General features: G+C 30.7%; 1 protein-coding gene across 1 annotated transcript; it reads left to right on the forward strand.

Moving 5' to 3' along the window:
• The first annotated feature begins 20,116 nt into the window (after window positions 1-20,116).
• On the forward strand, window positions 20,117-21,891 carry LOC133699862 (cytochrome P450 710A1-like). Its single transcript, XM_062123362.1, has one exon. The coding sequence runs from the start codon at window positions 20,138-20,140 to the stop codon at window positions 21,662-21,664; it is 1,527 nt and encodes a 508-aa protein (XP_061979346.1). The 5' UTR covers window positions 20,117-20,137; the 3' UTR covers window positions 21,665-21,891.
• The last annotated feature ends 4,653 nt before the right edge of the window (window positions 21,892-26,544 follow it).

Consider the following 26,544-nt stretch of genomic DNA (forward strand, 5'->3'; position numbering starts at 1 on the left):
GAAATTGATTAATTAAATCATGTAAGAACTAGCATATCAAGGGATATCTTTTGATCACCCACAACATGTCTTTATCAAGCTCCCAAACAAAGAAAATATGCACACAAAAAAAAGATTTTATTGAGAGATTGATGTTTAGGGTTTTTTGTTAGAACCATGATTTTCATCTTTACAATGATGATTCAATGCGTGTGCCTATTTGTGTTCAATAGTTGAAGAACTTAGGTGAAGAAAATGATCAATACAATAATGACCTAAGATAGTACCACATAAGTGACATGATCATAAAATAACCTTGATCATTTAAAAGGAACAAAAAGAGGACATTTCTACAAAAAAAAAATTCAAGCAAATTGTTCCTACTAAGAAAAACTTTTAGGATGATGTAAGCATGGTGATATTTAAACGAGGTAACATATCTAAAAACAATAATAGTGTTCCATTAACAAAGTAAAATACCACTTAAGAGCTTAAATTAGTTTTCCCTAAAATCAATGAATTCTAATGTGACAAATGAATGGTTATGATGCAATAAAAAAGACTCGTAGGGATGAAATCCTTTCTAGGACAAAGATGAGTGGCCATGATGACACTATATTAGCTTATAAGTCTAAAGATTACATCGAAGCCAAACAATGCTTCATTTTGAAATTGGTTAGATGACTGACATATTAACTTTATCGATATTTTAAAAAGCAATGTTTGTTTTTTTATTTTGTCTTTCATCGACTTGTCCATTATTTTAAGCATAAAAACAATTCAATATTCCTTCATCTATCTTAAATAAAGGGTTTAGAGTAACAATTTATCCTATTCAAAATAAAAGTCCTTAACAAGTAAATTGCAGGATATTATAGTATAACAAGAACACATCCAATTGCCACAAAGATAAGCTCAAAAAGAGAGTACATACAAGTTATCTATCATAGATAGTTTGTATAGGATTAAAATTTTAAATTTATGTGAAACTCTATTTTTATAATAATATAAATAGATCATCCAATAACTTGTAACGATGGTTAATCTTGTACATATAATTTATTATGCAATTCATCTTAGTTTTTAGCTATCTTAATGCTTTCTATTACTTATCACAATTTATAGTGTTGGTTTTTACAACCTTTTCTATTATTCTTTTTTGTTTTCAATTAGAATTTTTTGACATGCATGATCCCTTTCCTTTGCTATAAACATGTTAAAACCTAGTTTAGGGTTTCAAATTTATTAGGGAGGTTGTTATTTATTTTTGTTCAAGATTAAATGTTTAGTTGTAGTTTTTTTTCCTTTAAAGAAACACCGAACAAATAAAATAATGATCAAGAGATCATAAATCTATAAATAGGTTGATAACGATTTATAATGAAAACTATATGTAAGATTAACAAATGTCACATTAAAAAAATAATACAAAGATAGTAAACTATACATACATGCAACAAACCAGAAACTCAATAATCTGAGTAAGGAATAATTACAACAACAAAAATACAATCTGAGAAAAAGGTTTCCTTGTCTCTAGAGATCATTATGTTTATAGCAATAACCTAACGAACTATCTTACCTAGCGATCTGTCTGCATATGCTATCCACCGCCGTCCTATTTTATCTTCTCTGTTTTTGGCACCTCCCCTACCTGACTTGTTCTCCCTCTCCCCCTCCCTCTCTTTTTTTTATTGCTTTCTTGGGCGTACTGTATATATTATTGCCAACAAGCGAATTAAGCTTCGGAGGAAAATGTTAGCCTCTACTGGCACAACACAACTAGCTAGATTCGTAACCTGTATCTCAGTTTGTTTTGATTGTTAAAAGCTTCAAATACTTTTTAAAACAAGCTAATAAAAATATACTTCCTCGATTAGGAAAGAAAGTTATGTTTGACATTTTAGATTAAAAAAAAAAGTATTAAATAATGCGGTAACTCTTCTAATTTTTATTATATTCATGACGTTGTCCTTGCATATTAAACATGGCTGCACGAAAAATGAGAAAGTTTAACTTCAATAAATGGCAAAGTAGTAAAATAAGATAATTAACCCTTTTTTTTTTAATTTTGAAAACTTACATGTATTTTTCTGATAATTAAACAAGAGAAGAAAGATTTTGTTGGTGGAGTGGACTGTGGAGGGAGTACAAAATATCAAAATCCCAAATAATAAGAATTTGTTAGATATTATATTTGTTTTTTTTTTTTGGTGTGTGTTTTAAAAAATAGGATATGAAAACTTGTATGACTTGAAGAAGGCAACAAGTTTTGAAAGCTTTTGGGGGGAAAAAAATGGACTTCAAAAGTTTCCAAAACTGGTTTTCAATATCAATATATCAATTTCAAGACATCAAGTAATGGGCAAGATCGTGCCTAATGAAGTACTTGGGACGTGTTAGGATCGAGGTCATCAAATGCTCAAGTCAAGATCGAGTTTATATTTTTATAACTTTTAAAGGTGTGATTAAATATAATTTGTGTTTAAAATATATTATATTTAAAAAAACCATCACATCTCCAAACCAAACATCTTTTAAAGACGTCTCGATGACTAGCGGTGGGGCTGAGTTGTGTATAAGGCACTCAATGGTCAGGCAAGAATTGAGTTCCAGGCTCCCTAAGGTCGGGTGAAGGATGGAGAAGTTTTATTTGCTTGTGTTGTGGCTTCTGCGTTTTAGACCGACCACAATAAATACCTGTTTGGTAACAATGGAGGGACCATGCTTTTCCTGCGTTTACACAGCAAGCTCGTAAAAAGCACTACAAAAGAAATCAAGCTCATAAAAAGCAGCACTTACAAAAGATATCAAGCTCGTAAATAGCATTAATAATCTGCTTTTTTAAGAGATTCACTGTAAAACCCTGTTGATTTTTGCACTCCACATGTTACCCCCGTTCTCTCCGGCTACCTTTCTTTTTCCAGTTGTGCTTTCTTTTCCTGGCTCTGCATTTCTCTTCTCATTTCGTTCTCTCAAGCTCATATCCATATTTTCTACTATTTTTCTCAAAAAATAAAAAAACAACAATCTCAGCTGACCTCACCATGTTCCTACATCACAACACTTCACAACAAATCTGCTACCTTGTAACAACACTGGCAATATATTGAACTTGTTGCATCAATCCAAAGCATTGGATAATTATATTAAAAGGAAATCTAAGAAAAATATAGCGTTTAATGAGTTCAATTAACATCCTAAATTTGTTCCACAAGATATATTAATTATCGATGTCATTCTAAATTATCAAATGCAATCATCACATAAACCATCACGTATGAATTATATATGTAATGATATTGTGACAAGTTTAGTCGGTGAATAAAAAATTAGAGTATATATTTTAAGTTGTTATGTTGATAATGTAAGTTGTATGATGCAAAGAAATAAATAAATTCATGTCATCTTGGGTATTTTATAGTTAACAACAATTTCTGTAACACTTCTAACCAAATATTTATAACTTTTTTTATTTAAAAATAATTTATCAAACTTGTAATTAAACATCTATTAACATAAAACACACTTCAATGAAAACTAATTTTTTAAAACTAATTTTTTTTACATCTCAACCACAAAAGCTATTTAAAAACACCCCTTGGACTAGGTTTGGGTTCACACACCAAGGGTCGGGTGAGGATTGAGTTTGGTGTACTCGAGGGTCAAGTTGGGATGCGAACAAGAGTAGTTGCCTCTTGAGTCTTGGACTAGGTTTTGGTTTGGTGCACCCAGTGGTCAAGTTGTAACAGGGTTTATGGTGTTGGAGTTGAGCCAAAGTTAGGCTAGCATTAGGACATGAGGGTCAAATCAAGGTCAAGTCTGTGTGTCGAGGATCAGGTGAGTCCTAGGTGAGGGATGTGATAGCGCTCCAAGTTTGAATAGCATGAGCTCTTTCCTAGTAATCCTAGTATATTAAGATTTTGTTGTACGGTTTAGTAGTTGTTATTTATTTTTAAAAGTTTTTTATTTGAAATGTTTTAAAATAATTATTTTTTATTTTTGATATTAACATATTAAAAAGTTTTAAAATAATAAATTATTATGAGTTTAATTAGAAAATCGTTTTTATTTTTATTACATTATTAAGGGGTTTTAAGTTGTTTTGGGTTGGTGGTTGATGAGTAGAGTACGGAGGTGGAATTAAGAGGAGCTGGCGGACCGGAACAAAAGTACAAAACAACAACTTCGAGGCCAAATAAGGAAAAGGTTGTATTTTGAGGCCAAATTCCTAGCTCTGTTCTGTGGATGAGTGAAGACAGGAGGCTGTCCAATGTACAAAGCGACTGTGCCCCGCTGGCAACGCTGTCTGTATTTTCATGCCTTTGCGTTGAAGAAGTGGAAATGTTTTTTTTTTTTTATAGCTGAGAGTGAAAAATCCCTGACGGATGGATACCCACGTGAAGCTAAAGGTCAACACAATAATTAATCACAGGACAGAGCATTAACCACTTTTGCTCATGTTTAAATTCCATTTCTTATTTAAAAATTTAGCAACAACTTCATTAATTAGATGAGTTGTCGTTCAGTCAAGTGGGGCCAATTATTTTACAAATAATTTTTTATATTAAAATATATATTAATAATTTTTTTTATTTTTAAAAAATTATTTTTAACATTAGTATATCAAAACGATCCAAAATATACAAATTATATTAAATTTTAACAAAAAAAAATAAATTTTTTAAAAACACGATTTGCACCGTATTCTCAAATGGTTTCAAATTAAACTCTAAATATTGGTATTAATTTTTTCACAAATATTAATAATTAAATAAATATGAATATATTTAACGTGATTATTTGTTAAAAAAAAATCTTTTATCTTGATACAAGATATTAGCCTCAATTATAATGTTAAAATCATTTCGTATTATAATTATTTGATATATAATTTAAGTTTAATGTTTACTTTATTTTTTTGTTGGCTTTAAAAATTGTTTTACTTATAATTATTCTTAAAATTCGATTTAGGAGAAAATATAAAGACTAAAGAGAGTTAATATATTCATTTCATAAAATTACAGGGTAGAAATAACAATAACAGTGAGAATAGTGTGAAATATTTTTTCTATTTTAATAAGCCCAAAATTCATTAATTATTAAAAAATGCCCTTAAAAAGGTGAAAAGAAAGTTATGCGCGTACTAACAAAACCAATTTTCAGCTTAAAAGAAATTACCTTTTCTAGTTTTTCTTGCGACTTTTAAATTCCTTTTTTAATAATAAATTTTTATTTTGTAGATTTTTAAATAATGATTTTTATTTTATTAGTTGTAAAATTACTTAAAAAATCTAAGCACTTTACTTTTTTTTTCATTAATTTTTTTTCTTTTTAATTACATTCATCTAGATGAAATTAAGCTTGGAATTACACTATATGCACCAAATTAAAAGATAAAAATACTAAAGAGTAAAACACATAGAAAATGTATAATAAAATCCAAACTCACAACAATTTTAATTTTGATATAAAAATTAATTTTATTTGTATTTCAATCTCTGTATGTGTTTGAGATATGAGAGAAAAACTCATAAGAAAATAGTACTAGAAAGAGAGAGTTGTTAGTTGGCACGATTTCAGCAACCAAAAAGATCAATTTGGATGTTAAAAAGTTTCATTCTATTATAAGAGTGTTCGACAAGTAATTTTTAGCATTCATCTTGCATGAGAAAGTAGATTAGCTCGAAAGAGAGTTTTTTTTCGTTTTGATTTTGTGTTTGAGTAGTTTTATGAATGTTTTGAGTTGAGAGATTAGTTTATTGATGTTTCTAGGGTGCTTATTATGTGTATTGTGTCAAAATAGGTTAAAAATATAAGCTTGAATCCAAACACACCCTAGCCTGATTTTCCGGTCACCTCTACTGGTCAAAATTTGGACCGGCAAACAACACGTCGTCTATATTTTTTTTAAAAAAAATGAACTACTTATCGTTTGCTTTTTGAGAAAAAAAAGAAGAAAAAAAACAAGGCTAGGCACGTGGGCCTAGCCTACAAGCCCGAGCTCATATGGCCTTCTTATATTAAGGTCAGGGTCTGAGAGATTAATCCTTTTTTTTTTTTGTAATCTAAATTTTGTTTGTTTAACATAATAATTCACCCCCTTCAATTTTGAAATGGTTGTTAAATAATATTATAGGTTTTTATTAGATTCTTAATATTTGTTTTCAATTATTATGTATATAATAATAATAATAATAATAAATTGCTCATAAATATCAATTTAAAATTAAATCTTTAAAAAGATTTTAGCAATCATGAAATGTTTTTTTTTAACTAGTGATTCCATTTAAAAAGATACTTTCACTAAATAATTAAGAGACACATGAATAAGAAAAATAAATTTAGTAATAATTTACTCATTAATATTTAATGAGAAAATATATCTATATTTATTCTAATTCTTTTTATTTTTAATCAAATTAAGAACCCATCAAAAAAATATTTTTTCTATTGAGAAAATTACCGTAATTAGAAAAGGAAGAATTATACTACTGATTGTTTTTTCAGTTGAGTGTTTTTTCAGTTGAGTTAAAATTCTTTGTCTTCTAACAAAAAATAATTGAAGAGATTCTTGTAATATAAAATCATATATTTTAATATGTATTTTTATCTCATCTTTCAAACTCAATTTTTTCATAGAATTAACAAATTTCTTATTATTTATTATCACATATAATTTTTGTGTTTTTTTTCATTGAATGCACCTATAAAAAAAACATTAATAACACCCCTCTTTTTCTGCGTTGCAGTGTCTTTTTGCTCAAGCCTGCAAAATTAAACTAGTTTTGTACTAAAAGATAGCAAAATGACATAGAAAAAGAAAAATTAGATGGATTAGTTAACCTTTTTAAGAATATAAATAAAGTAGACTATATTAAACTTTAATATTTTAGTGGTTTAATTAAAATAATGAAATTAATCTCTGCAATTAATAGAGGAATGAGAATAACATGATTCTTTCTCTCTTTTTTCCCTCTTAGTTTTAATTGCAGGCAAAGACAACCTTATCTTTTTCTATATACGAGCCTTGTATTTCAAGTTTAATTGAGATTTAAATATTCTGGATATAGTTTCACAATATCAAGCAACTTTATTTATTAAGTTATTTGCTACACAATATCAAGCAAGTTATTACCAATTAATTAAGCTAGAATTATTAAGTCATTGTTGCTTAGAGATCCAGAAATTGATCTTTGGAAGCCTTGATAATGTGACGAAGGATAAAATTTAATCCGTTGAAGATTTAGAGAGTATTTGATAATATAGTTAGGATTGTTTTTGAAATAATTTTTTATACTAAAATGTATGTTAATAATTTTTTTTATTTTTTAAAAATTATTTTTAACATTAGCATATCAAAATAATCTAAAATATATAAAATTTTAGTAAAAAAATAAAATTTTTAAAAACATGATAGAAACTGTGTTTCCAAACATATTCTTAGGTTGGCAAATTATAACTTTAACATAATTAGGTTTGTTAAACCGTATATTAAGGCGTTCCATGTGTGGTTCCCAATAAATTAATCTTTCTAAACATTTTATTAAGAAACGGAACAGATATTAACACTTCCCTGCACATGCAGTGTTCAACGGAATTAGCATCCCGTTTTGAGTGATTCTTTTTCCGTCCTTTTTTTTTTTTGTTCATGTCCGATTAACTTAATGACTATATAAATAGTGGATGTAGTGGATGCTGCAGACGCTCAAGCCTGTTACTGCCCGATATATATAGAATTTTCAAAATTAAAGAAAAAATTAGAAAAATATAATCATTATCTTATATTTAAAGGAGACTAGAAATCATGAAATATTCACCGGTTATGGAGATTGGAGTAGGGATTAATTATACTTGAAGAAAGATAGACATCACCATTGCATTATTTTCAAGGAAATATTACATTAACTATATGTTCTTTTCTAAATTTATTTTGTTCCGGCCATTAGCTGTCTAATTCATTTTCTGAATGTATTCACAAGTTATATAATGTTGGTCGAGTTAGCTTTGACTTTGAAAGAAAGAGTCTCGTAAATCTATGATTTTATTATTTTTTATATATAATTATTTATTTATTTCTTGACCTTTTTTTTTTTAAGAAAAACAAGTTGAACAGAATAACAAGTTGGACCTACGTCGATCCCTACTCTGAGAAGACTTGTGAACTTTTACTAAGTTGAACAGAATACCAAGTCTCGCAACTAGGAGACTTATTAATCAATTCGTTAAAATGCAGGTATAAACAAAGCATGTCATTAACTTGACAAATCATCAATGTATTTTTTAACATGTTGTAAAGTTAAAAACATCATGCTAAAACTACATTAGTCCTTCAGACTAGAAGACACGTCGACCCAAATGTTAAAACCCAAGCTTTGATCAAAATTTGATGATAACTTGACAAACACTCGTCGACTTGTTATGGAACTTGTTTTAAGGTAAAAAAATATTGTGCTAGGCCTCTATCGTCCCCTAAAACTAAGAGACATGTTATTCTAACTACTAAAACAAAATTTACTCAAAACATTGGCAAATTGATGAAAACTCATCGACACAATTTTTATTATTTGTTTGAAAATACACACACACAAAAACAAAAGCAAAAATTTAAATTTTAAAGCCAAACCATTACACCTAGGATAAACTTGTTATAACTTATCCTCCTAACTCCAATGCAGGTTCATTATTCTAATGGTATTCCAGCTTAAAAATAAATCCTCGGTGATATAATACCCTCAAGGTTGTAACACGATGGTATAGACCTTAACTCTACAAATATTTCTCAACAATCATCCACAACAAGATAAAAATCAATAAAAAATCAATAAAAATAACAAATATAATTTCAATAACATTTAAAATTGTTTAAAAATTCATGTGGGTTCAAAATCAACCTTCAAGAATGGCTGGGATTGACCAAACAACTTCTAGAATGCTAGTGATTGTTTTGGACAGTGTTGGCGCATGGATTCACATATTACCACTACTACAAGCACATGGGACCACGTGTCATTACTGTTTAAGCATGTCTCTGGCAAATCCATAGCGACTCCTTTTCCTCATCACTTATTTACAAATGGTGAGACGCACTTCCATCTAAGGAGGGATATCGACATCAAGAAAGATTTTGGCTTATCTTTCTCTGTCTGTCTTCTTTTTTCTCTTAGTTTCTCTTTTTACGCTTGCTATTTTTGTTTATTATTGTTGTGGACTTATCAATGGTGCTAGAGGAGAAAATGGTGGTTGTAATGAGTGGAAAGACAAATTTTAGCCGAGAAATGGATGAGATTAAGGGTTTGGTCAATTGGAAAATGGAGAAAGAGGGGTTGTCGATGTGAATAGAGAAACAATGACTTAGGTCTGAAGGAGAAAGAAACAACAACTATGGCTTTCATGACTGTGGTGGTTGTGCTGCTATCGGTATGGATGGTGTAAAGGGAGAGAAGACATAAATCTACTACAGTTTTATTTCTCTTTTTCTTTCTTCTCTTTCTTTTTGATAAAAATGCAAAATGTTATATTTTTCTTCCTTGTTTAGTCTTTTATACTTATCTAGTGCCTAAATGCACTTATTATTTTTATATTTTGATTTAGGATTTAAATGGAGGTGTTGAGGGCAAAACAAAGCTAATTAGGCGATTCAGGATAATTTCTACACTACTTTGTAATCTGGGCATAACTCTCTCATATGAGCTCTAATTTAGATGATTAAAAATTATATGGAACACTAAGAAAAATCTCTACAACTTTCATGTATTAAGTTTTGAGATATACTGATTGCATCGAGGTTAAAATTAAGCATAAAATCATTGCACCTGTACTGCCAACGTTTGGAATATTCTATGGCTTATAAATCTAATAGATAAACCTGACATAATTTATTTTTAGAAGATTCTAGATTTGGTGCATGAAAACTAGTTGAAAACATTACTTTCCTTGTTATATTAAAACTTTACTTTATTATTTAATATTTTCATTAATTATTCAGTTTTGAACATCGTTATTTTAAGAGGTTTTGTAGGCTTCTAAGAAGAGAATTAACGTGTAAAAAATATATGAGGGAGATTAGATTTCAGATACATCTCTCTCTCCTATCTTCTCTATTTTTGCCCCTACTTCGAGTTTTTATCATGGTCCTGTGTAGCTAAATTTTTAACTGGTTAAAGGAAACAGAAGCCTCAAAATTAATAAAATTATGAGATCTAATTTGTTTTCATTATTCAATTTATGTATTGGGTATTGAATGTTCTTTGGTGTCTATTTTCATGATTGTCTCATTTAATTACTAGGAGGTATACTAGTTTATTATTCTTTACAATCTACTACTATATTAGATATCAAATCTATAATTATATGATCCCTTTAGTTTACGAAGCAACTAAGATTTAATGATTTGTTGAATTAGAAACCATTAGATCTTAGAAAGAATACTCAATTAAATTAAATGCAATTGTGTGTGCATGTGTTGCTTAACTTTATCAATCTCTCTAATTCATAAGGCTGCTATTAGATTAAAATTTAAGCGTTTGACTTGAGTTGTTTAGTAGTTAGGTTTAATTAAGTTGCTTATTGTCTAATTAACTACGACTAAGGAGAGATAGGATAATAGTTATAATAGTGAATATTCAAAGTGTGAATTGATATATACTTGCATTGATGATCAATTATAAAATTCTAATGGTGGATTTTGACTTAGACTAAGGTTTGTTCTTTTGATTGATTTCGATATTTTAATTTGAGTTGTTCTTTAGTTGTGTTTTCTTAAAATTGTTTTTTTTTATACTAACCCCCCTCTCAATCTTTGTTCATATAGCATGAAACTATAATATACTCTCTATGAGAACGATCCTTACTCACACCTCTACATGTATTCTTAAGAGTTCATGTTTTTTATTTGGTTGCCTACAACAGCACACCAAATTTTAGCATTGTTGTCAGGGAGTGATTCTAATTGATTTTTATGCTCCTTGTGAACCTTATTTCATTCTTGAATTTTTTTAAAAAAATGTTAGTTTTCAATAGTTATGATTTTCGGCAAGATTTTGATTTCGGTAGAACTAGGCCCATATTTTATAGTTTTTTTTCAAGAAAAAAAATATAAGCAAGACTAGTTCCTTTTTAGGCCACTAGCCTGGATTTTTAGATATTTTTGTGTTTTAGCGTATAATTTTTATTTATTTTCATTACTTTAGATTTTTCTTGATTTGTTTTTCATGGTTTATTAGAGTTTCCTTGATTGTTTATTATTGTAACTCGATCTTCTAATCAAGGTGATTTGCAGTTAGATTCAAAAATAAAAAGAAGCTTATGCAGGTTAAGAAAGGAGAGAGAAATCCTGAAAAAAATGATCTAGCTCTTAATTCCCTATTTACTAGCGATTCTTATTTAGAAAGGGAGGAAGTCAAAAATATAAATCAAACTTTTAAAGAGCTTGTCACCCCTTATTTTAATGAGCAACCTTTATGTCTAACATTTCATGCTCTAGATGCTGCTATTACTTTTGAATTAAAGTCTGGACCTATACATCTCTTGCCCACTTTTTATGGCTTTGCAGGTCAAGATACTCATAGACATCTAAAGGAGTTTCATATGGTATGTATTGTCTTATGTGGGCACACGACATGGCAGGGTGTCGGGATTGAGGAGTCACCACCTAGTTGTTTGATTCAGGGTCACTAAAAGACCTAGGTGTACTGGTCTAAGGGTAAGGGACCGATTGTAGCTAGTAAAGGAATTAGCACCCGTAGTGCACCTTACCTGAGGTAAACTATATTATATGATCTAGATATGATTCAAATGTTTTGATAGAATCATAATCAATGGTCTATCTATGGCTCAGAATAAAGATTTACTCCCATGAATAAATTTGACATTTTAAATTTATTACAGACTCATATGCCTAGATAAATTCTTATGAGAATGGTTTATATAGGTGCCCTGACAAGGTTCACCTATCTTGAAAGGCAAAAAAGTTCTCCACAATTCGTATATTATTGTGAAAAATACTCACAATTAAAATTGATGAATATCTAAAATAATCCTGAAAATTTTCTAGTCAACTCCTAATATTTAAATACCAGCCTACTTATAGATCCAATAATTATACTAGGATGTTGACCATTAATTTTCATGAATTAGAAGTTTAGAGTTATTGAAATATTGGTCAAATCCTTAAGGAATTTTACAAACTTTGGGTAAATTCCAAAAGATGCAAAGGAAAATTAATACATGTATTTTTCTAAAACCATGCTAAAAACAATTATCTCCTTTTTAAAAAATAAATATGCAATTTTATAAAGTTTAGGCTATATGCAACAAGCAAACATTTTTTTAAAAAATTTGTTTTAGGGCCAAGATTGACAAAACCATATTTTGTTCAAAATCAAAACAGGCCAAAAGATGTGCGTGTCAAGCACACGCTTAAACCAAAATTCCTTTTAACAAAACAGTGGCAAACAAAACAAAGCTTTAAGTATTTGGCTTGATTTTGATCCAACCGGATCGACTTGAAAACATTGGTTCAACCATGAACCAAACCAAAAACCAAGGTTTAACCCAAAACTAATCTAGAAAGGAAATTTAAACCGAAACAAAATCAAAACTAAAAAAACACAAAAAACATAATATTTTCTAACAAAAACAAATCAAACACTAAGGAAAATGAAGAACAATAAAGAACATTCAGACTCAAACCCAACAACGTAAACATCAAACCATACCAGCTTTCAAGCAATAAAAGGCAAGGTTTTGTTCGCAATCAAGAATAGATCAAGATTCAAGTATCTATTTGCTTCAATTATTACTCAACCATCATGATTTTTGTCAAAATGGGTTTCAGTTCAAAATGAAAGTCTCAAGATCAAAACTCACAAAAACATGTTATTGATGCATTAAAACCCTAAATTATTTACTAATGACGATAAAAAACCAAAATCAAATCTAAAACTAGCACTAAAGACAATGTTCTTCAGATGAACATGAAGAACATAAAGTTGCCCAAAAAAATCCAGCATACACTATCAAACCCATAAAATACATTTAGGCCTCCAAACCAAGCTCTATTAGCCCCAAAAACCATATTATCATAAACAAATAGGTTTCAATAAAAAACACTAACAAATAATCTTAAATCATCAAGAACATGTATAAAATTTCAACTTCTGAAACTGCAACCCTATTATCAGCCAACAAAAACATTAAAACTCAATCTAAAACTAACTCCTTAAACGTTTGAGACCCAAGCTAAACTCATAAACCAAGAATATGCATTACCAACCTAGATAAAGTCATTAAACACTTACTACTACCTTTGACAAATTCCAAAACCGCTATACTTCATCTAAACTAAACACAGAAACTCTTTTTAAATATCACAACATTAACAACAACTTTAAAATATGATTAATCAATCTAAACAACATTTTCATTCATTAATCCACATAAATGCTAAAATACAAAATAATGCCAAAAAAACTCAAAAGCATCATTAAACATTGAAAAAACATAAATGGGTAGGCCACATAGACTTCACCCTTGAGTTTTCACATGGTTATATCTTCTCCAAACTTGTTAGCTAGAGATTATTACTCCCCTTCTCTTTTCCTTCATTTCCTTTCACTTTCTAATGTTTCCAAAGCTTGATATACCTTTTATGTTAGGTCTTTAAACCTTCACACGAAGGTCTCTTTACAGAGAATATCCTCACATTTTTCTCTCTTCTCCTTTTTTTTCTTTCTTTGATTTCTAGTGGTATTTATAGGGGTTTTCAAGATTTTTTTGGTGGGTTCCCTCAAATATTGATTGAAGGTCAGTCCTTTGATCAAAATAAGAGAGATCTAGACAAATGTTAACAATTGAAACCTTTTTCCTTCAATGGTTTTTGGGGAAGGTGGTTTTTCTTATATGGTTTTCTCTTTTTGGAAGACAAAGGCATGTGTTTCTCGCCTTTTGATCTCAGATGAAACATTTATGGCCCTTAATAAAAACTCTATGAGATTTTTTATGTGAGCACACAAAAAGGTTATGTGATTTTGCACAAATGAGTATCTCAGTCAAGACTGATTGAGTTAGTCACTTTTGAGGCTTCGTTAGAGAAACTCTAATGTTAACATCATCAGAGACCACTCGAACTTGGTAGAAGAGATGCACACCTTTCATTTAGATCCATCGTTGCTCCATTTAGAGGTTTATAGCTCCACATTCATTCACTTAAAGGTGCAACTCAATTAGTCTAGAATCTAAAAATATAGTGATGGATAATCAGGGACAAGATGTTAGAGACTTCTATGGAAAAATTGGGATGTAAACATCTAATTTCATGAAAATAAGGTTGTAGAGGTGATGTTCTTCTTCCATTTGCAAAAACCTTATGCCATTTGGAGGTCTAGAACTTCACAATGAGCTCTTGAAAAGTGTTAACCCGATCATCCAAAACTACTAAGGAAGGAGATGAATAGTGAGAACGACTTGTCGTCTAAGTTAAACCCCTTGAAATTAAGGTTTTCAATTTTAGATCTAAAAGATTTCATTTTAGTCCATATTCTTCCAATTGCTTTTAATTACACCCGTAATTGCCGTACAAACTCTTAATTTCATGCAATTTCACTCTTGTCATGCTCAATCATCAACCCCAAAGTTTAGCGTAATTTTCATCTTAGTCCTTGGTTTCTGATTTGTGCACTTGAACCTTTAATTGACCATCAAACTTTTAAGTTTTTTTCAATTTAGCCCTTCAAGTCTCATGTCTTTTACGATTTAATCTTTGGTTTAGAATTCCTTCAATCAAACTATAATTTTTTTTCACAATTAAGCCCCTAATTTGACCACTTAAACTTTTCAAAGTCCAATTTCAGTCCCCGAGCTTTAATTTCTTCTAATTAACACCCAAATTGACTCCAAAAAATTGATTTTTCTTGTAATTAAGTCCCCAATAAAATTAATTAAGCCTTCCAAAATTTTCATTGAGTCCTTACTCATCCCAATTTATACTTCTTTACCTCAAATAAAAATATTTTCACCAAATGGGTCTTTTGTCAATCAAAATTGGGTCGCTAATTTTGCCTATCTTATACATTCTCATCATCCAAGTTTTCCACTTATCATTTCTATCTTTCACCACCAATTTGGGCAATCTTCTAGGCTTTCTTTACGTGTATCCTGTTGTATTTGTGGATTTTTTTTCTTTTTCTTATCTTGATTTTTTTATGGGGCCAAAAATGGGTGACAACATGCACAAGTATGAAACCTACGGAAGTGACTAAAGTGCAAATTAAATTAAAAGCCTTTGTTTTGTTTGAAGGATTTAGCTAAAAATTGGCTATGCTATATATCCTCTAGAAGCATTACCACATGGAACAAGATGAAGAGGTTGTTTTTAAAAAGATATTTCCCAGCTTCAATAGCAACTAACATTCAAAAGGAAATTTATGGTTAAGGAAGAACAATAGAGAATCTCTGCATGAATACTAGGAATAATTTAGAAATTATATGCAAGCCCATATCATCATATTAGTGAGCAGCTGCTTATCCAGTATTTTTATAAAGACCTTCTACTTATTGATGAGAGTGTATTAATGCTTCTAGTGGAGGAGCTTTGGTAGATAAAACTCTCACAACCATAAGAAACTTGATTGCAAATATGATAGCCAATTCTCAATAATTTGGCATTAGGCTTAACCCTACATCTAACCATGTTAAAAAGGTAAATATTTCCTCCCTTGAACAATAAATTACGAGTTTAACTTCTCTTGTTCATCAAATAGTTTTAGGAAAGATTCAAATAAAAAAGGCTAATGGGATTTGTTCGGTAGAAAGGCATCTAATCGATATGTGTTCATCTCTTTAAAAAGAGCCCATTGAGCATGTGAACACAACAAGTGGTTTTGAAAATTATGAAATAACCACAATTGGCAAAATTGAATCAAAAACATATTTTTTTAAAAAAAATTATTTTTTGAATTTTTTTTAAAATGTAATCGAAACAGGGGATCAAAATCGAGTTATGATAAAGCCTAATAAAGTTGTATAGGATTTTTGATATGATAAGATAAAAATGGAGGGAACCTACCATATTTTACTTCGGAAATGGAACTTTTCCATTCAAAAGAATATTTTTAGTACCTATGGATATTAGCACAACTAGTATTAGTTGTAGCTATGGAACCGCAATACACCTCAGGCTCGATGTTTTTCAGATAAAAAAAATGATGTTTAGGTGTTGCAAATGCATTTTATAGAAGGAGAAAAAATCCACGACTCAAATTAAAGACCAAACTTGGTAAGTTGGTTTTATTTTAATTAGGTGGAAAAAAAGTAGACATCAACAATAGATGGACCAAATAAAAAAAATGATCACGATAACCTGAAAAACAAAAGAACATTTTTACAAAAAGGGATAAACGAAGCAGCTCAATTTCCATCCCATTAAATACAGAATGAAGAAATTAGATAAAAATAAGATGTAGAAAAATTAGCTTAGGTTAGCATGACAAACTTGTAACCCTAGTTATCCTATTAAACTCACAGTCCATGTCATGAGATTAGGAACCCAACAGAAAAGAAAACAATGAAAATCATAAATTCTATTTTTTAAAAAAAAGTCAATGTCAACCCGCGTTAACTTTCCAAACTTGTGACCCGAGTTATTAGACCAAAAACACTCAATCTAGAAAAACCATGAAACCTAACTCTCAATTAATCAAATGTTCAATGATGAATTTGAAAAAAAGAATTTCAATTATACAAAAGCACTCAAAATAAAAAAAGATAGTAATTAAAATAATGAGGATCAAAACTGAAATATAAAATAAATTATATCTTTGATTAAACGATGAAATTGAAAAGAAAAATCAATTTAACTAAAATAATTAAAATAATGGAAATCAAAATTAAAATAAGAAATCCAAACAAATTTTTTATTGAAGGGTAAATTTGAAAAGAAAAGTAAATTCAATAAAAGGCCCTAAAAAAATCAAAAGAATAAGGACCAAATTGAAAAACATAATAGATGATAAATTGGGATTGAATGATGAAATTGATAACAAACAAAACTTTTATAAAAAGAAAAAAAAAACAAGAAATGAAGTTGAAGTACCAATAAAGAGGGCCAAGCTATATTTTTTTTAGGAATTAGAGATAAAAGAAGAAGAAAAAAGAAGAAAGGCTCACTGGTGATAAACCGCTCCACCAAAGCCGACACACTGCACACCAAAAGGAAGGGAGTGTTTAGGATTCTGGTGGAAGGTGCTTTTTAAAATAGCTTTTCGATTAAAAATGTATCAAAATATTTTTTAAATTTCTGACATCATCACATCAAAACCATCACAAAACACTAAAAAAATATCAATTTAATGTATTTTCAAATCAAATGGACTTTTGAAAAACATATAAAAGCATAAGTAGAAGTTGTGCCAAACATCCCAAAAAACATTTTAAATTTTTTTATATTTAGTCAAATATCAAATTGTTCCTAAGTTGACATGATAATAACAAAAACAACTATTGTGAAAAGATGAAAAAGTCTATTGACACCAATTTTAGTTTTATTTTTGCTTTTAAAGGTATTTTGATCTTTTCACTATACTTTTGGTTTTTGTATTATTTTTTATACTTGGTCAAATATCAAATTGCCCCTTGTCTAGCATGATAATAATAAAAAAACAATTATGCAAATACAAAAATATCCTTTGACACCAAGTTTAAAATATTTGTTTTTATGAGTATTGCAGTCATTTTGTTATACTTTTGAAATGAGAAAAGACTTATTTGCCCCAAATTAATCTGGTAATGATTAATGCATCTTATGAAAAGACTTTAATACCTATAGTAGCTAGTTTTAAGATTTTTTGTGTAATGGATAAAATTATTATTACAGTACTCGAGTGACACCATATTTTCACTCTATGTGAGTTTTTCAAACTAGAATCAACTCTTTTTAATTAGTCATTTTACTTCTCTTAATAAAAATCTTGAATTCAAATCTTTTTTATAAAACAAAGTAAAAATATCCATGTCAAAAAATCCGCAAGACCGTACTAGTATATATCTATAGTCTTAGAGAAAACTAGATTATTGCTCGAACTATGCTGCCGATCGAATCAATATTTTAATGTAAAAAAATATCTAGACATTGCTAAAGTTGATTCGATGTGACTTGGTCACCTTGGCAGATCTAAATACAACTCATATGACCGGTAAAAATATAGTTTGACTCAAAATAAATATTTAAGATGAGACTTTTTTTAATACACATTAAGATGACAACATATTAAATTAATTTTGGTTAACTTAGAGAATAACCTAAGTTAACCTGCCAAACTCGTGACTCTAGTCATGAGACTAGGATAACCCAATAGAAAAAAAAAACAAAAAAAAATTATGATGTTCAATTCTAAATCAACCTTATGAAGTCCAATTCTAAATCAAATAATGTTCAAAAATAAAATTGAGAAAAAAAAATCAATTAAAAAATGGACATAAAAAACAACTTGAGTCAATCAGGGTTAACCCGTCAAACCCGTGACCCGAGTCATGAGATGGGGATAACCTCATAGAAAGCAGATGAAAAACAAATTACAAAGCCTAATTACCAATCAACTCAATATTAAATGATGAAATAAAGGGAAACAAGAAAAAAAAACCTAAAATCAATCAAGTTAACCTAGTAAACTTGAGGTCTAGGTAGGTCATGTGTCTGTAATAACTTTATAAAAAGTAAATTTATAAAATTTAATTTTCAATAAATTTAATGTTAAATGATGAAATTAAAATTAAAAAAATATATTAGAAAAAAATATTCCAATTAAAAGTACTATGTGATGGGTAGTATAGTGAAAAATTAATCCATGATCTCCTGTAGATTTTTTTTTACTGTAAATTAATGGTAACGGTAGCAAGTTAACATGGTTAATGCATGAATTCCACTTGCCTTAAGCTCTAAGATAAGTTTTGGGGCATTCATGAATATCACTCTCATCTATAAAAAATAAAAAATAAAAATTCCTCACAGCATATGGAGTAGAAATTAAATGGGCTATGGCAACTGGTAGCCAACCTTTGCAATAAGCAGACGGCCAGACTCCATCAGAAATTGCAACCCCAGATCGAGTCGCCATTTTAAATGCAAAATTTGAATTCCCATTTGCTTCCGTATGGATGGATCATGGAGTAATGCTGATTATTTCCACTCTCTTGCTCCATATATTCATTAATTACAAAGTCCAGTGGATTTTACTAACCACATCCTTTATCTTCATCTTTTATTATACGTTGTCTTTGTTTTTTTGTCCAGAAATACTAACTAAACACAACCTAAATAAATAATATGAAAAAATTGATAAAAAATTAAAGTGTTTTTTAAAACAAAATAATATTAAATTAAACATATATATATATATGGTTAATAAATAAACTAATTAATTAGTTCTTGAAACTATAACAACTAGGAATTCATTTTCTAATATCAGAATGGCTAATTTATGACGAACTCTGATATTGATGTTGATATTGAAGAGAAGCACCTGCCATTTGCATTGGTAGGTTTCTCTTCAAGAAAGGCTCCAGCTAAGAAGTCTTGTATTTTCAAGAATATCTTTGGCTGCATTTACTTGGCACTAGTTTTTAAGTAGGCCGATTGACCCGTGCTCCTATGCTGTCCCATTGCAATTGAAGGCAGTGCTTTTGGTATAATAATTGGCCTTCTACAGGTTCTTTTCTTTTTCTTCTTCTTCTTCTTCTTCTTTGAAAAAAGCTTCTATGAAAACCCACCCTCCCTTGCCGTCCTGTTATCTTCTCTCCTTTGGCACTTTCCCTACTTCACTCCTCCCTCTCCCTTTCTTTCTCGCTCCCTTTGTGGCTACTATATATATGGAGTTATCATTGCCAACAGACTGACCTTCAGAGGAAAAGGGCAATGCCTGCCTCTACTACCTCACCACATCAACTATCCACATTTTAATTTATTTCACAGCTTCTTCAAAAAATTTGTTCTATCAAGGGACCTGTTTTTAACGACCACCTTGCCTTATTTATTACATATTAATATAAAATCATTTTTAAAATCTTGTCCAATTATTTAACCTGGAAAGTTTCCTCTATATAAACGTCTGCAGCGAATTCCCCCCCCCCCCCCCCTCTCTAGAAACTTTGGGAAAAAAAAACAATGACAACCTTGCTATTGTCAACTTTCTTATCAACTCTAGTTCCATACATAATTTCTTTCGTTATTTTCCTCGTTTTGGTGGAGCAGGTGAGTTATTTGATAAAGAAACGAGGAGCTCCGGGTCCTGTTTTTGTGCTTCCATTTATTGGCAACGCAATTTCTTTAGTAAGAGATCCAACTTCATTCTGGGCCACCCAATCCGCCAATAGCTCTCGTTCTGGATTCTCTGCTAACTATATAATCGGGAGGTTCATATTGTACATTCGCGACACTAATCTCTCCCACCTCATTTTCTCAAACGTAAGGCCTGATGCTTTCTTGCTTGTTGGCCACCCTTTTGGGAAGAAGCTATTTGGTGAGCATAATTTGATTTATAAGTTCGGTCAGGAACACAAGGATCTCCGCCGCCGAATCGCTCCCAACTTCACTCCTCGTGCTCTTTCAACCTACACCTCACTCCAGCAGATAATCATTCTCAAGCACTTGAAAAAATGGGAGAGCTTATCCTCAAACAGTCCAAACAAGTCCATCTCTCTCCGCTTGTTAGTTCGAGACATGAACCTCGAGACTTCACAGACCGTTTTTGTCGGCCCGTATTTGAGCGAAGAAGAGCGGGAGCGATTCAAGCTGGATTACAATATGTTCAACGTTGGACTAATGAAACTCCCTATTGATCTCCCAGGTTTCGCATTTCGAAATGCCAGGTTGGCTGTTGACAGGTTAGCAGAAACCCTCTCAGAATGTGTAATGAAGAGCAAGAAAAAAATGGACAATAACCATGAACCATCTTGCTTGATAGATTTCTGGATGCAAGAAATGCTTAAAGAAATCTCCGCTGCCAAATCCGCTGGAGAGCCAGTTCCACCGCACACTAGTGAAGCCGAGATCGGAGGCCACCTCTTTGACTTCCTCTTTGCTGCTCAGGATGCTTCAACATCATCGCTCCTTTGGGCGGTGGCGCTTCTCGACTCGCACCCGGAAGTCCTGCCGAAGGTTCGAGAGGAAGTGTCGAGTTTCTGGTCACCAGAATCTGATGGTTTAATAAACATGGAGCAGCTCAGGGAAATGAAGTACACGCAGGCGGTGGCGCGTGAGGTGCTGAGGTACCGCGCCCCTGCGACGTTAGTCCCACATGTAGCTATGAAGGAGTTTGCTTTGACGGAGTCGTACACGATTCCTAAAGGGACCATTGTGTTCCCGTCGGTTTTAGAGAGTTCATTTCAAGGGTTCACTAAACCGGACCGGTTTGACCCGGACCGTTTCTCTGAGGACAGGCAAGAGGATCAGTTATTCAAAAAGAATTTCTTAACTTTTGGAGCTGGAGCCCACCAGTGTGTGGGTCAAAGGTATGCCCTCAATCATTTGGTTTTATTCATCGCCATGTTCTGTGCGTTGCTTGATTTTAAGCGGTACAGAGCGGACGGCTGTGATGATATTGTTTACAATCCAACTATCTGTCCAAAGGATGGCTGCATTGTTTCCTTGAAAAGGCGGGGCACACGATATCCTAATCTCTCTTTGGAGTGACGGAAATGCCCTTGGGGGATTAATCCTATGGACGTGTGTGTATTTATAATTTATGATCTTGTATTGGTGTGGCTTGTCAGTGTAGACTGAAAGGATGGATGCACGATCAGGATTCTTTTGACCAGCATTGTGTGGGGGACATTGTTTGTTTGATAATTGGGTTTGGGAAGCAACTCTCGTGAAAACTATTATTATGATTCAATAAGACAATCCTTCTTCTTACGTTATGAAGCGCTTAATTGGTCTCAAGCTATGAAGGCTGTTTCTTCTTTCCTTTTATTTTTATTTTTATTTATTTTAAGGTCTGGGATTGTTGTGTGCTTATGATTGATTGATGGCTTAGGGTAGGTGGTCGTGGAAAGCAACAGTGCTGTTTATATATATACACCTCCGCGTTGTTTTTTATTTATTTATTTATTTATTATTTATTTTTATTTTATTTTAGACAATGAAAAGTGTGAAACATGATCTTGTGTCTCATATGATGCTATTTGATATATTTATTTAATTATGTTTTAATATTTTTTTGAAAAAGATAGACTTGCTAGAAATATTGAATTGAAACAAAATAACTTGCTAGTATAATTCCTTTGCTTTTTATTGCCCTTTACATGATCTCTTACATAACTTGAGTTTCAAATACATCCATATTGAATCAACTCTTAAAATTCACGATGATGTCATGGAAACAACCATAATAATTTAACATGGTTGGGTCATCTATGTTTTTTTTTTTCCCCTTATATTTTTCTCCTCAAATGGGCTTTTATTGGGCTAAGATGAAATGAAATCTATAATTAAATTGAAGAGATATCAAATAATCAAGAACAAATTTTAAAATTGCATGGCACACAAGACTTATATGCCAGTGTGTGAGGAAGTTCATCGTATTAATGAGGCACATGCGACTTCTTTTAAGCTTCAATGGTGACCTTCATTGGTATTGTTGGAATCATATTGGTTGGGGCTTCCTCGATGGGCGACATATGGCAGTTATTCTAGTCCAAAGTAGCTCTGACATCTCATTCTTCTTTTCTTCTCATTTTCTCTCTCCTCAATCTCTATGCTTGACTCCTCTTCTTCCTTCCAGGAATTAAATTAGGTTCTTGTATCTTTAATACAATAACCCCTCCCTTTGATTTAGAAATACCAAGTATGAACCAAATACCAGAGATCATTTTTTTTTAGCTTGAGTATCTCACAGTAAGTCAGATAAAATAATGCTTCAGGTTCAAATTTGAAATAATAAACTATATAAGGATAAAATAAAAAAGAAAGATAAGGGACTGAAATGAAAAAAAATGAAAGATTTGTTTTTTAAAAAAAAAACACCATTGTGGTCCACAATGTTTTGTGAAGGTGTCTACAAAGAAAATGTTATGCCTTTTAGTTTTTTTTCTTAATCTTAATAGCAAATTAGGACCTGTATCTTTAATTTCTTTTCTACCAATAAAACCCCCTGCCCCCCTTTTTTTTAGCAAAATGACGTCTAAACTACATGTTAGGGCATGTTACTATCACCCCAAGCCAAGGTTATCAATTCCATTCTATTTCATTCAGAATGGCCAGAACATTTCAATTCGTACCAGTTCAAAAAACATAACAATTTTCACCTCGTTTAAAATTTATGTCCATTCTGGATTTTCCAAACAAATTTCAGCCGAAATGTTTCGGTTTCATTTCATATGTTCCGTTTCGGACTTAAACTTTTGGAAAATTGAAAAGTCATTAAATCAAATTGAACCCGATTCAATTTGATTAATAAACCACCTAGATATAAAAGCTTTTTTTTTCTCTGAACTAAAAACGAATCCCTAATTTCTCTTCCTCGTAGTCTCAAGTTCCCAACCAAAACAATAACAATCGACATCTTGTCTCTCAAAACCTCCACCTCTAATCTTCCCTCTTCTCTCTTGTAAGCTCATACTTCAATGTGGTTCCACCTTTCATCCCTAACTCTTATCTTTTCTTTCTAAGGTGCAACCTCCCTTTCTATCCTTTGGTTGTTGTCTCTTTTCTCTAAGGTGTAATTTTTTTTTCTCTCCCTAAGTTTAAATTGGAAATGGAAAAGGCATAAACCTAGTTTCTAAGACAACAACCCAAACTAACAATTAAAGGCAATAAGAAATGTAAGACACCCATTTATTAAAATATAAGTGACCAACCACCAAATACTTGTGTTGGGTTGTTATGTGAATTGCAGTTATAGTTGCTAAGTCTGGTAGTTAACAATACAAGCAACTTGATCATACCTAGGAATCATAAGGCCACATAATTATTATATGAAATTTAATGTATATATATGCTTGCTGCTGTATTGTATTAATTTCTATGTAATTATTATATGTATGTGTGTAAAATATCTTTCTTCTTTATGGAAAGTTTTTTTAGAATTATAATATCCAACCATAAATTCTAATTGCAAAAGGAAGTCAACTAGTGGCCCACATTATCCTTGTTATATAATTTTCCAAAATAGTAATCAATATATTGTCAAAAGTGTCATGATTTTGTTTGTGGGTCAAATGAAATTATCAAACAATAATGTTGATTTTTTTAACAACAAATTATTATGAAACCAACTAAAGCTTGTAAAAAGGTTCCTCCATATGTAAAATGGCAAATGAAGCAATTGATAAAGGACTTTACAATGGAGAAAGAGACTTAGAATTGATATTGGAAATGCTCAATCACTTTCTAATAATGAAGTCGAAGAGGGTGATGGTGCAAATCATACTTTAAGTGACAATGGAAATAAAAGATTGACAATGCAAGGCACAAGTGCAAATAGAAAAGAGATGATTTTATTCATTCCATGAACTACCATAGGTTCACAACCTAGCATTAAAAGTGCAATGGCTTCTAAAAAGAAGGAAAATAATGCAAGGAAGGTCATGGAAAAATGGTGGTATGATGTTAATATGCTATTTAATGATGCTAAATCATACTATTATCAACCAATGATAAATATCATAACATCAATGGGACTTGGTTTTAAAGGACCATCATATCATGATTTAAGGGGACCACTTTTGAAAGGTGTAGTTCATGATGTCCATGAATACCTCTTTGGAATCAAAGATGATTGGAAACTTTATGGATTCTCCATTTTGGCATATGAATGGTCAAATAGAAGGAATGTACCAATTATGAATTTTCTTACTTATTCTCCAAGAGGTACCATATTCTTGAAGTCAGATGACACTTCAGGTTTTTGAAAAGATAAAGGGACATTGCTTGAAATGTTTGATGAAGTTGTCAAAGAAGTGGGATAAGAAAATATTGTCCAATTTATTAGTGATAATGAGTCTGCATTCAAAGCTATTAGGAAGGCTTTACAACAAAGCTATGACACTTTCTTTTGGTCTCTTTGTGCTGCCCATTGCATTAATTTGATGTTAGAAAATATTTCTATTCCAAGATATTTTCTGATGATTGATGAAACCATTAATCATACATGGGTTTTAGCTTTGATGAGGAAAGACTTTACTAATGGAAATGATCTATGTTGTCCTGTAATTACAAGGTTTGCTACCTATTTTTTAAGCATCAATATTTACTTAAGTTCAAGAAAGAGCTTCAACAAATGTTTACTTGCACAAAATGGATAGAATCAAGTCATGGTAAAAGTAAAGTTGGAAAGGAAATAACTAATATAATTTTACAAGATAAAGAATTTTGGCCTCCGATATGAACATATAGTCAAAGTTGGTGAGTTTTTTGTGCGAATTCTTTGGTTAACAGATAGTGAAGAAAAACCAACAATTGGTTATTTATATGAGCAAATAGATATAGCAAAATAAGCCATCAAGACAAGGTTGAAAAAATAAAGTATCTCAATATGGACCATATATCCGGGTAATTGATGATAGATGGGATAAGTAACTCCATAGTCCACTACATGTAACAAGTTCTTTTCTTAATATTGGAATCTATATTAAGCCTTTTTATTCAAAACAAAAGCAAGTTACTTGAGGTTTGCTTAGCACAATTACTAGATTGGTCTCTAATGATAACACTCAAGATGTAATTAGTGGACAACATGAAGAGTATAAGAAAGCAATTGGTGATTTTGGCATGCCCCTAGCTATTCGTCAAAAAAAGAAGTTAAATCTAGGTAATAACTTGAAAAAAAATATGTTTTTTTGTATATATAATATCTAATTTATTGAACTTTTGTCTTATCTAGTTGCATGGTAGGAATAATTTGGCAATGATATTTAAAAACTTCAAAAGTTTGCAATTTGAGATCTTAGTCAATGTTGTAGTGCAACTGAGTGTGAAAGAAATTGGAGTATATTTGAATTTGTCCATTCTAAAAGACAAAATAGGCTAGAACACAAGAGACTGAGTGATCTAGTATTTGTTCGTTATAATTTGAGGATTCAACATAGGTACTGAAATATCAATATTATCATAATAATAATAATAATAATAATAATAATAATAATAATGTTGAAAATGATTATTACTATTTTTATTAACAATGATATTACTTTTTTAAAATTAAATTTATCACTAATATATATGGTTTATATTCATGTTATTTTTTTTCATGTTTATACTTTGTAGGAATTTGAGCAAAATAAGAGATGTTTTAGATCTCATTAACCTTGATAACATTGACATATTGAATAAATGAATTTATGAAGGACCTAGCCTTCTTGATGGAGATTATATCAGTTGAGAGACTATTGAAGCATATTTTTTAAAGGATGAAGAAATATGTTTTGATGACCAGAATGAGCTTGGTGGAAATGATCGACTATTAGAATGTCTAGTTGATGATTTTCCCTACATACCACCACAAGATCAAGATCCTTATTTCTATGTTAATAATGGAGATGATATTTGATTTATGTTTTTTTTTTTTGTTAAAA

The sequence above is a fragment of the Populus nigra genome, chromosome 7, assembly GCF_951802175.1.
Source record: "Populus nigra chromosome 7, ddPopNigr1.1, whole genome shotgun sequence".
NCBI classification, from domain to species: Eukaryota; Viridiplantae; Streptophyta; class Magnoliopsida; order Malpighiales; family Salicaceae; genus Populus; species Populus nigra.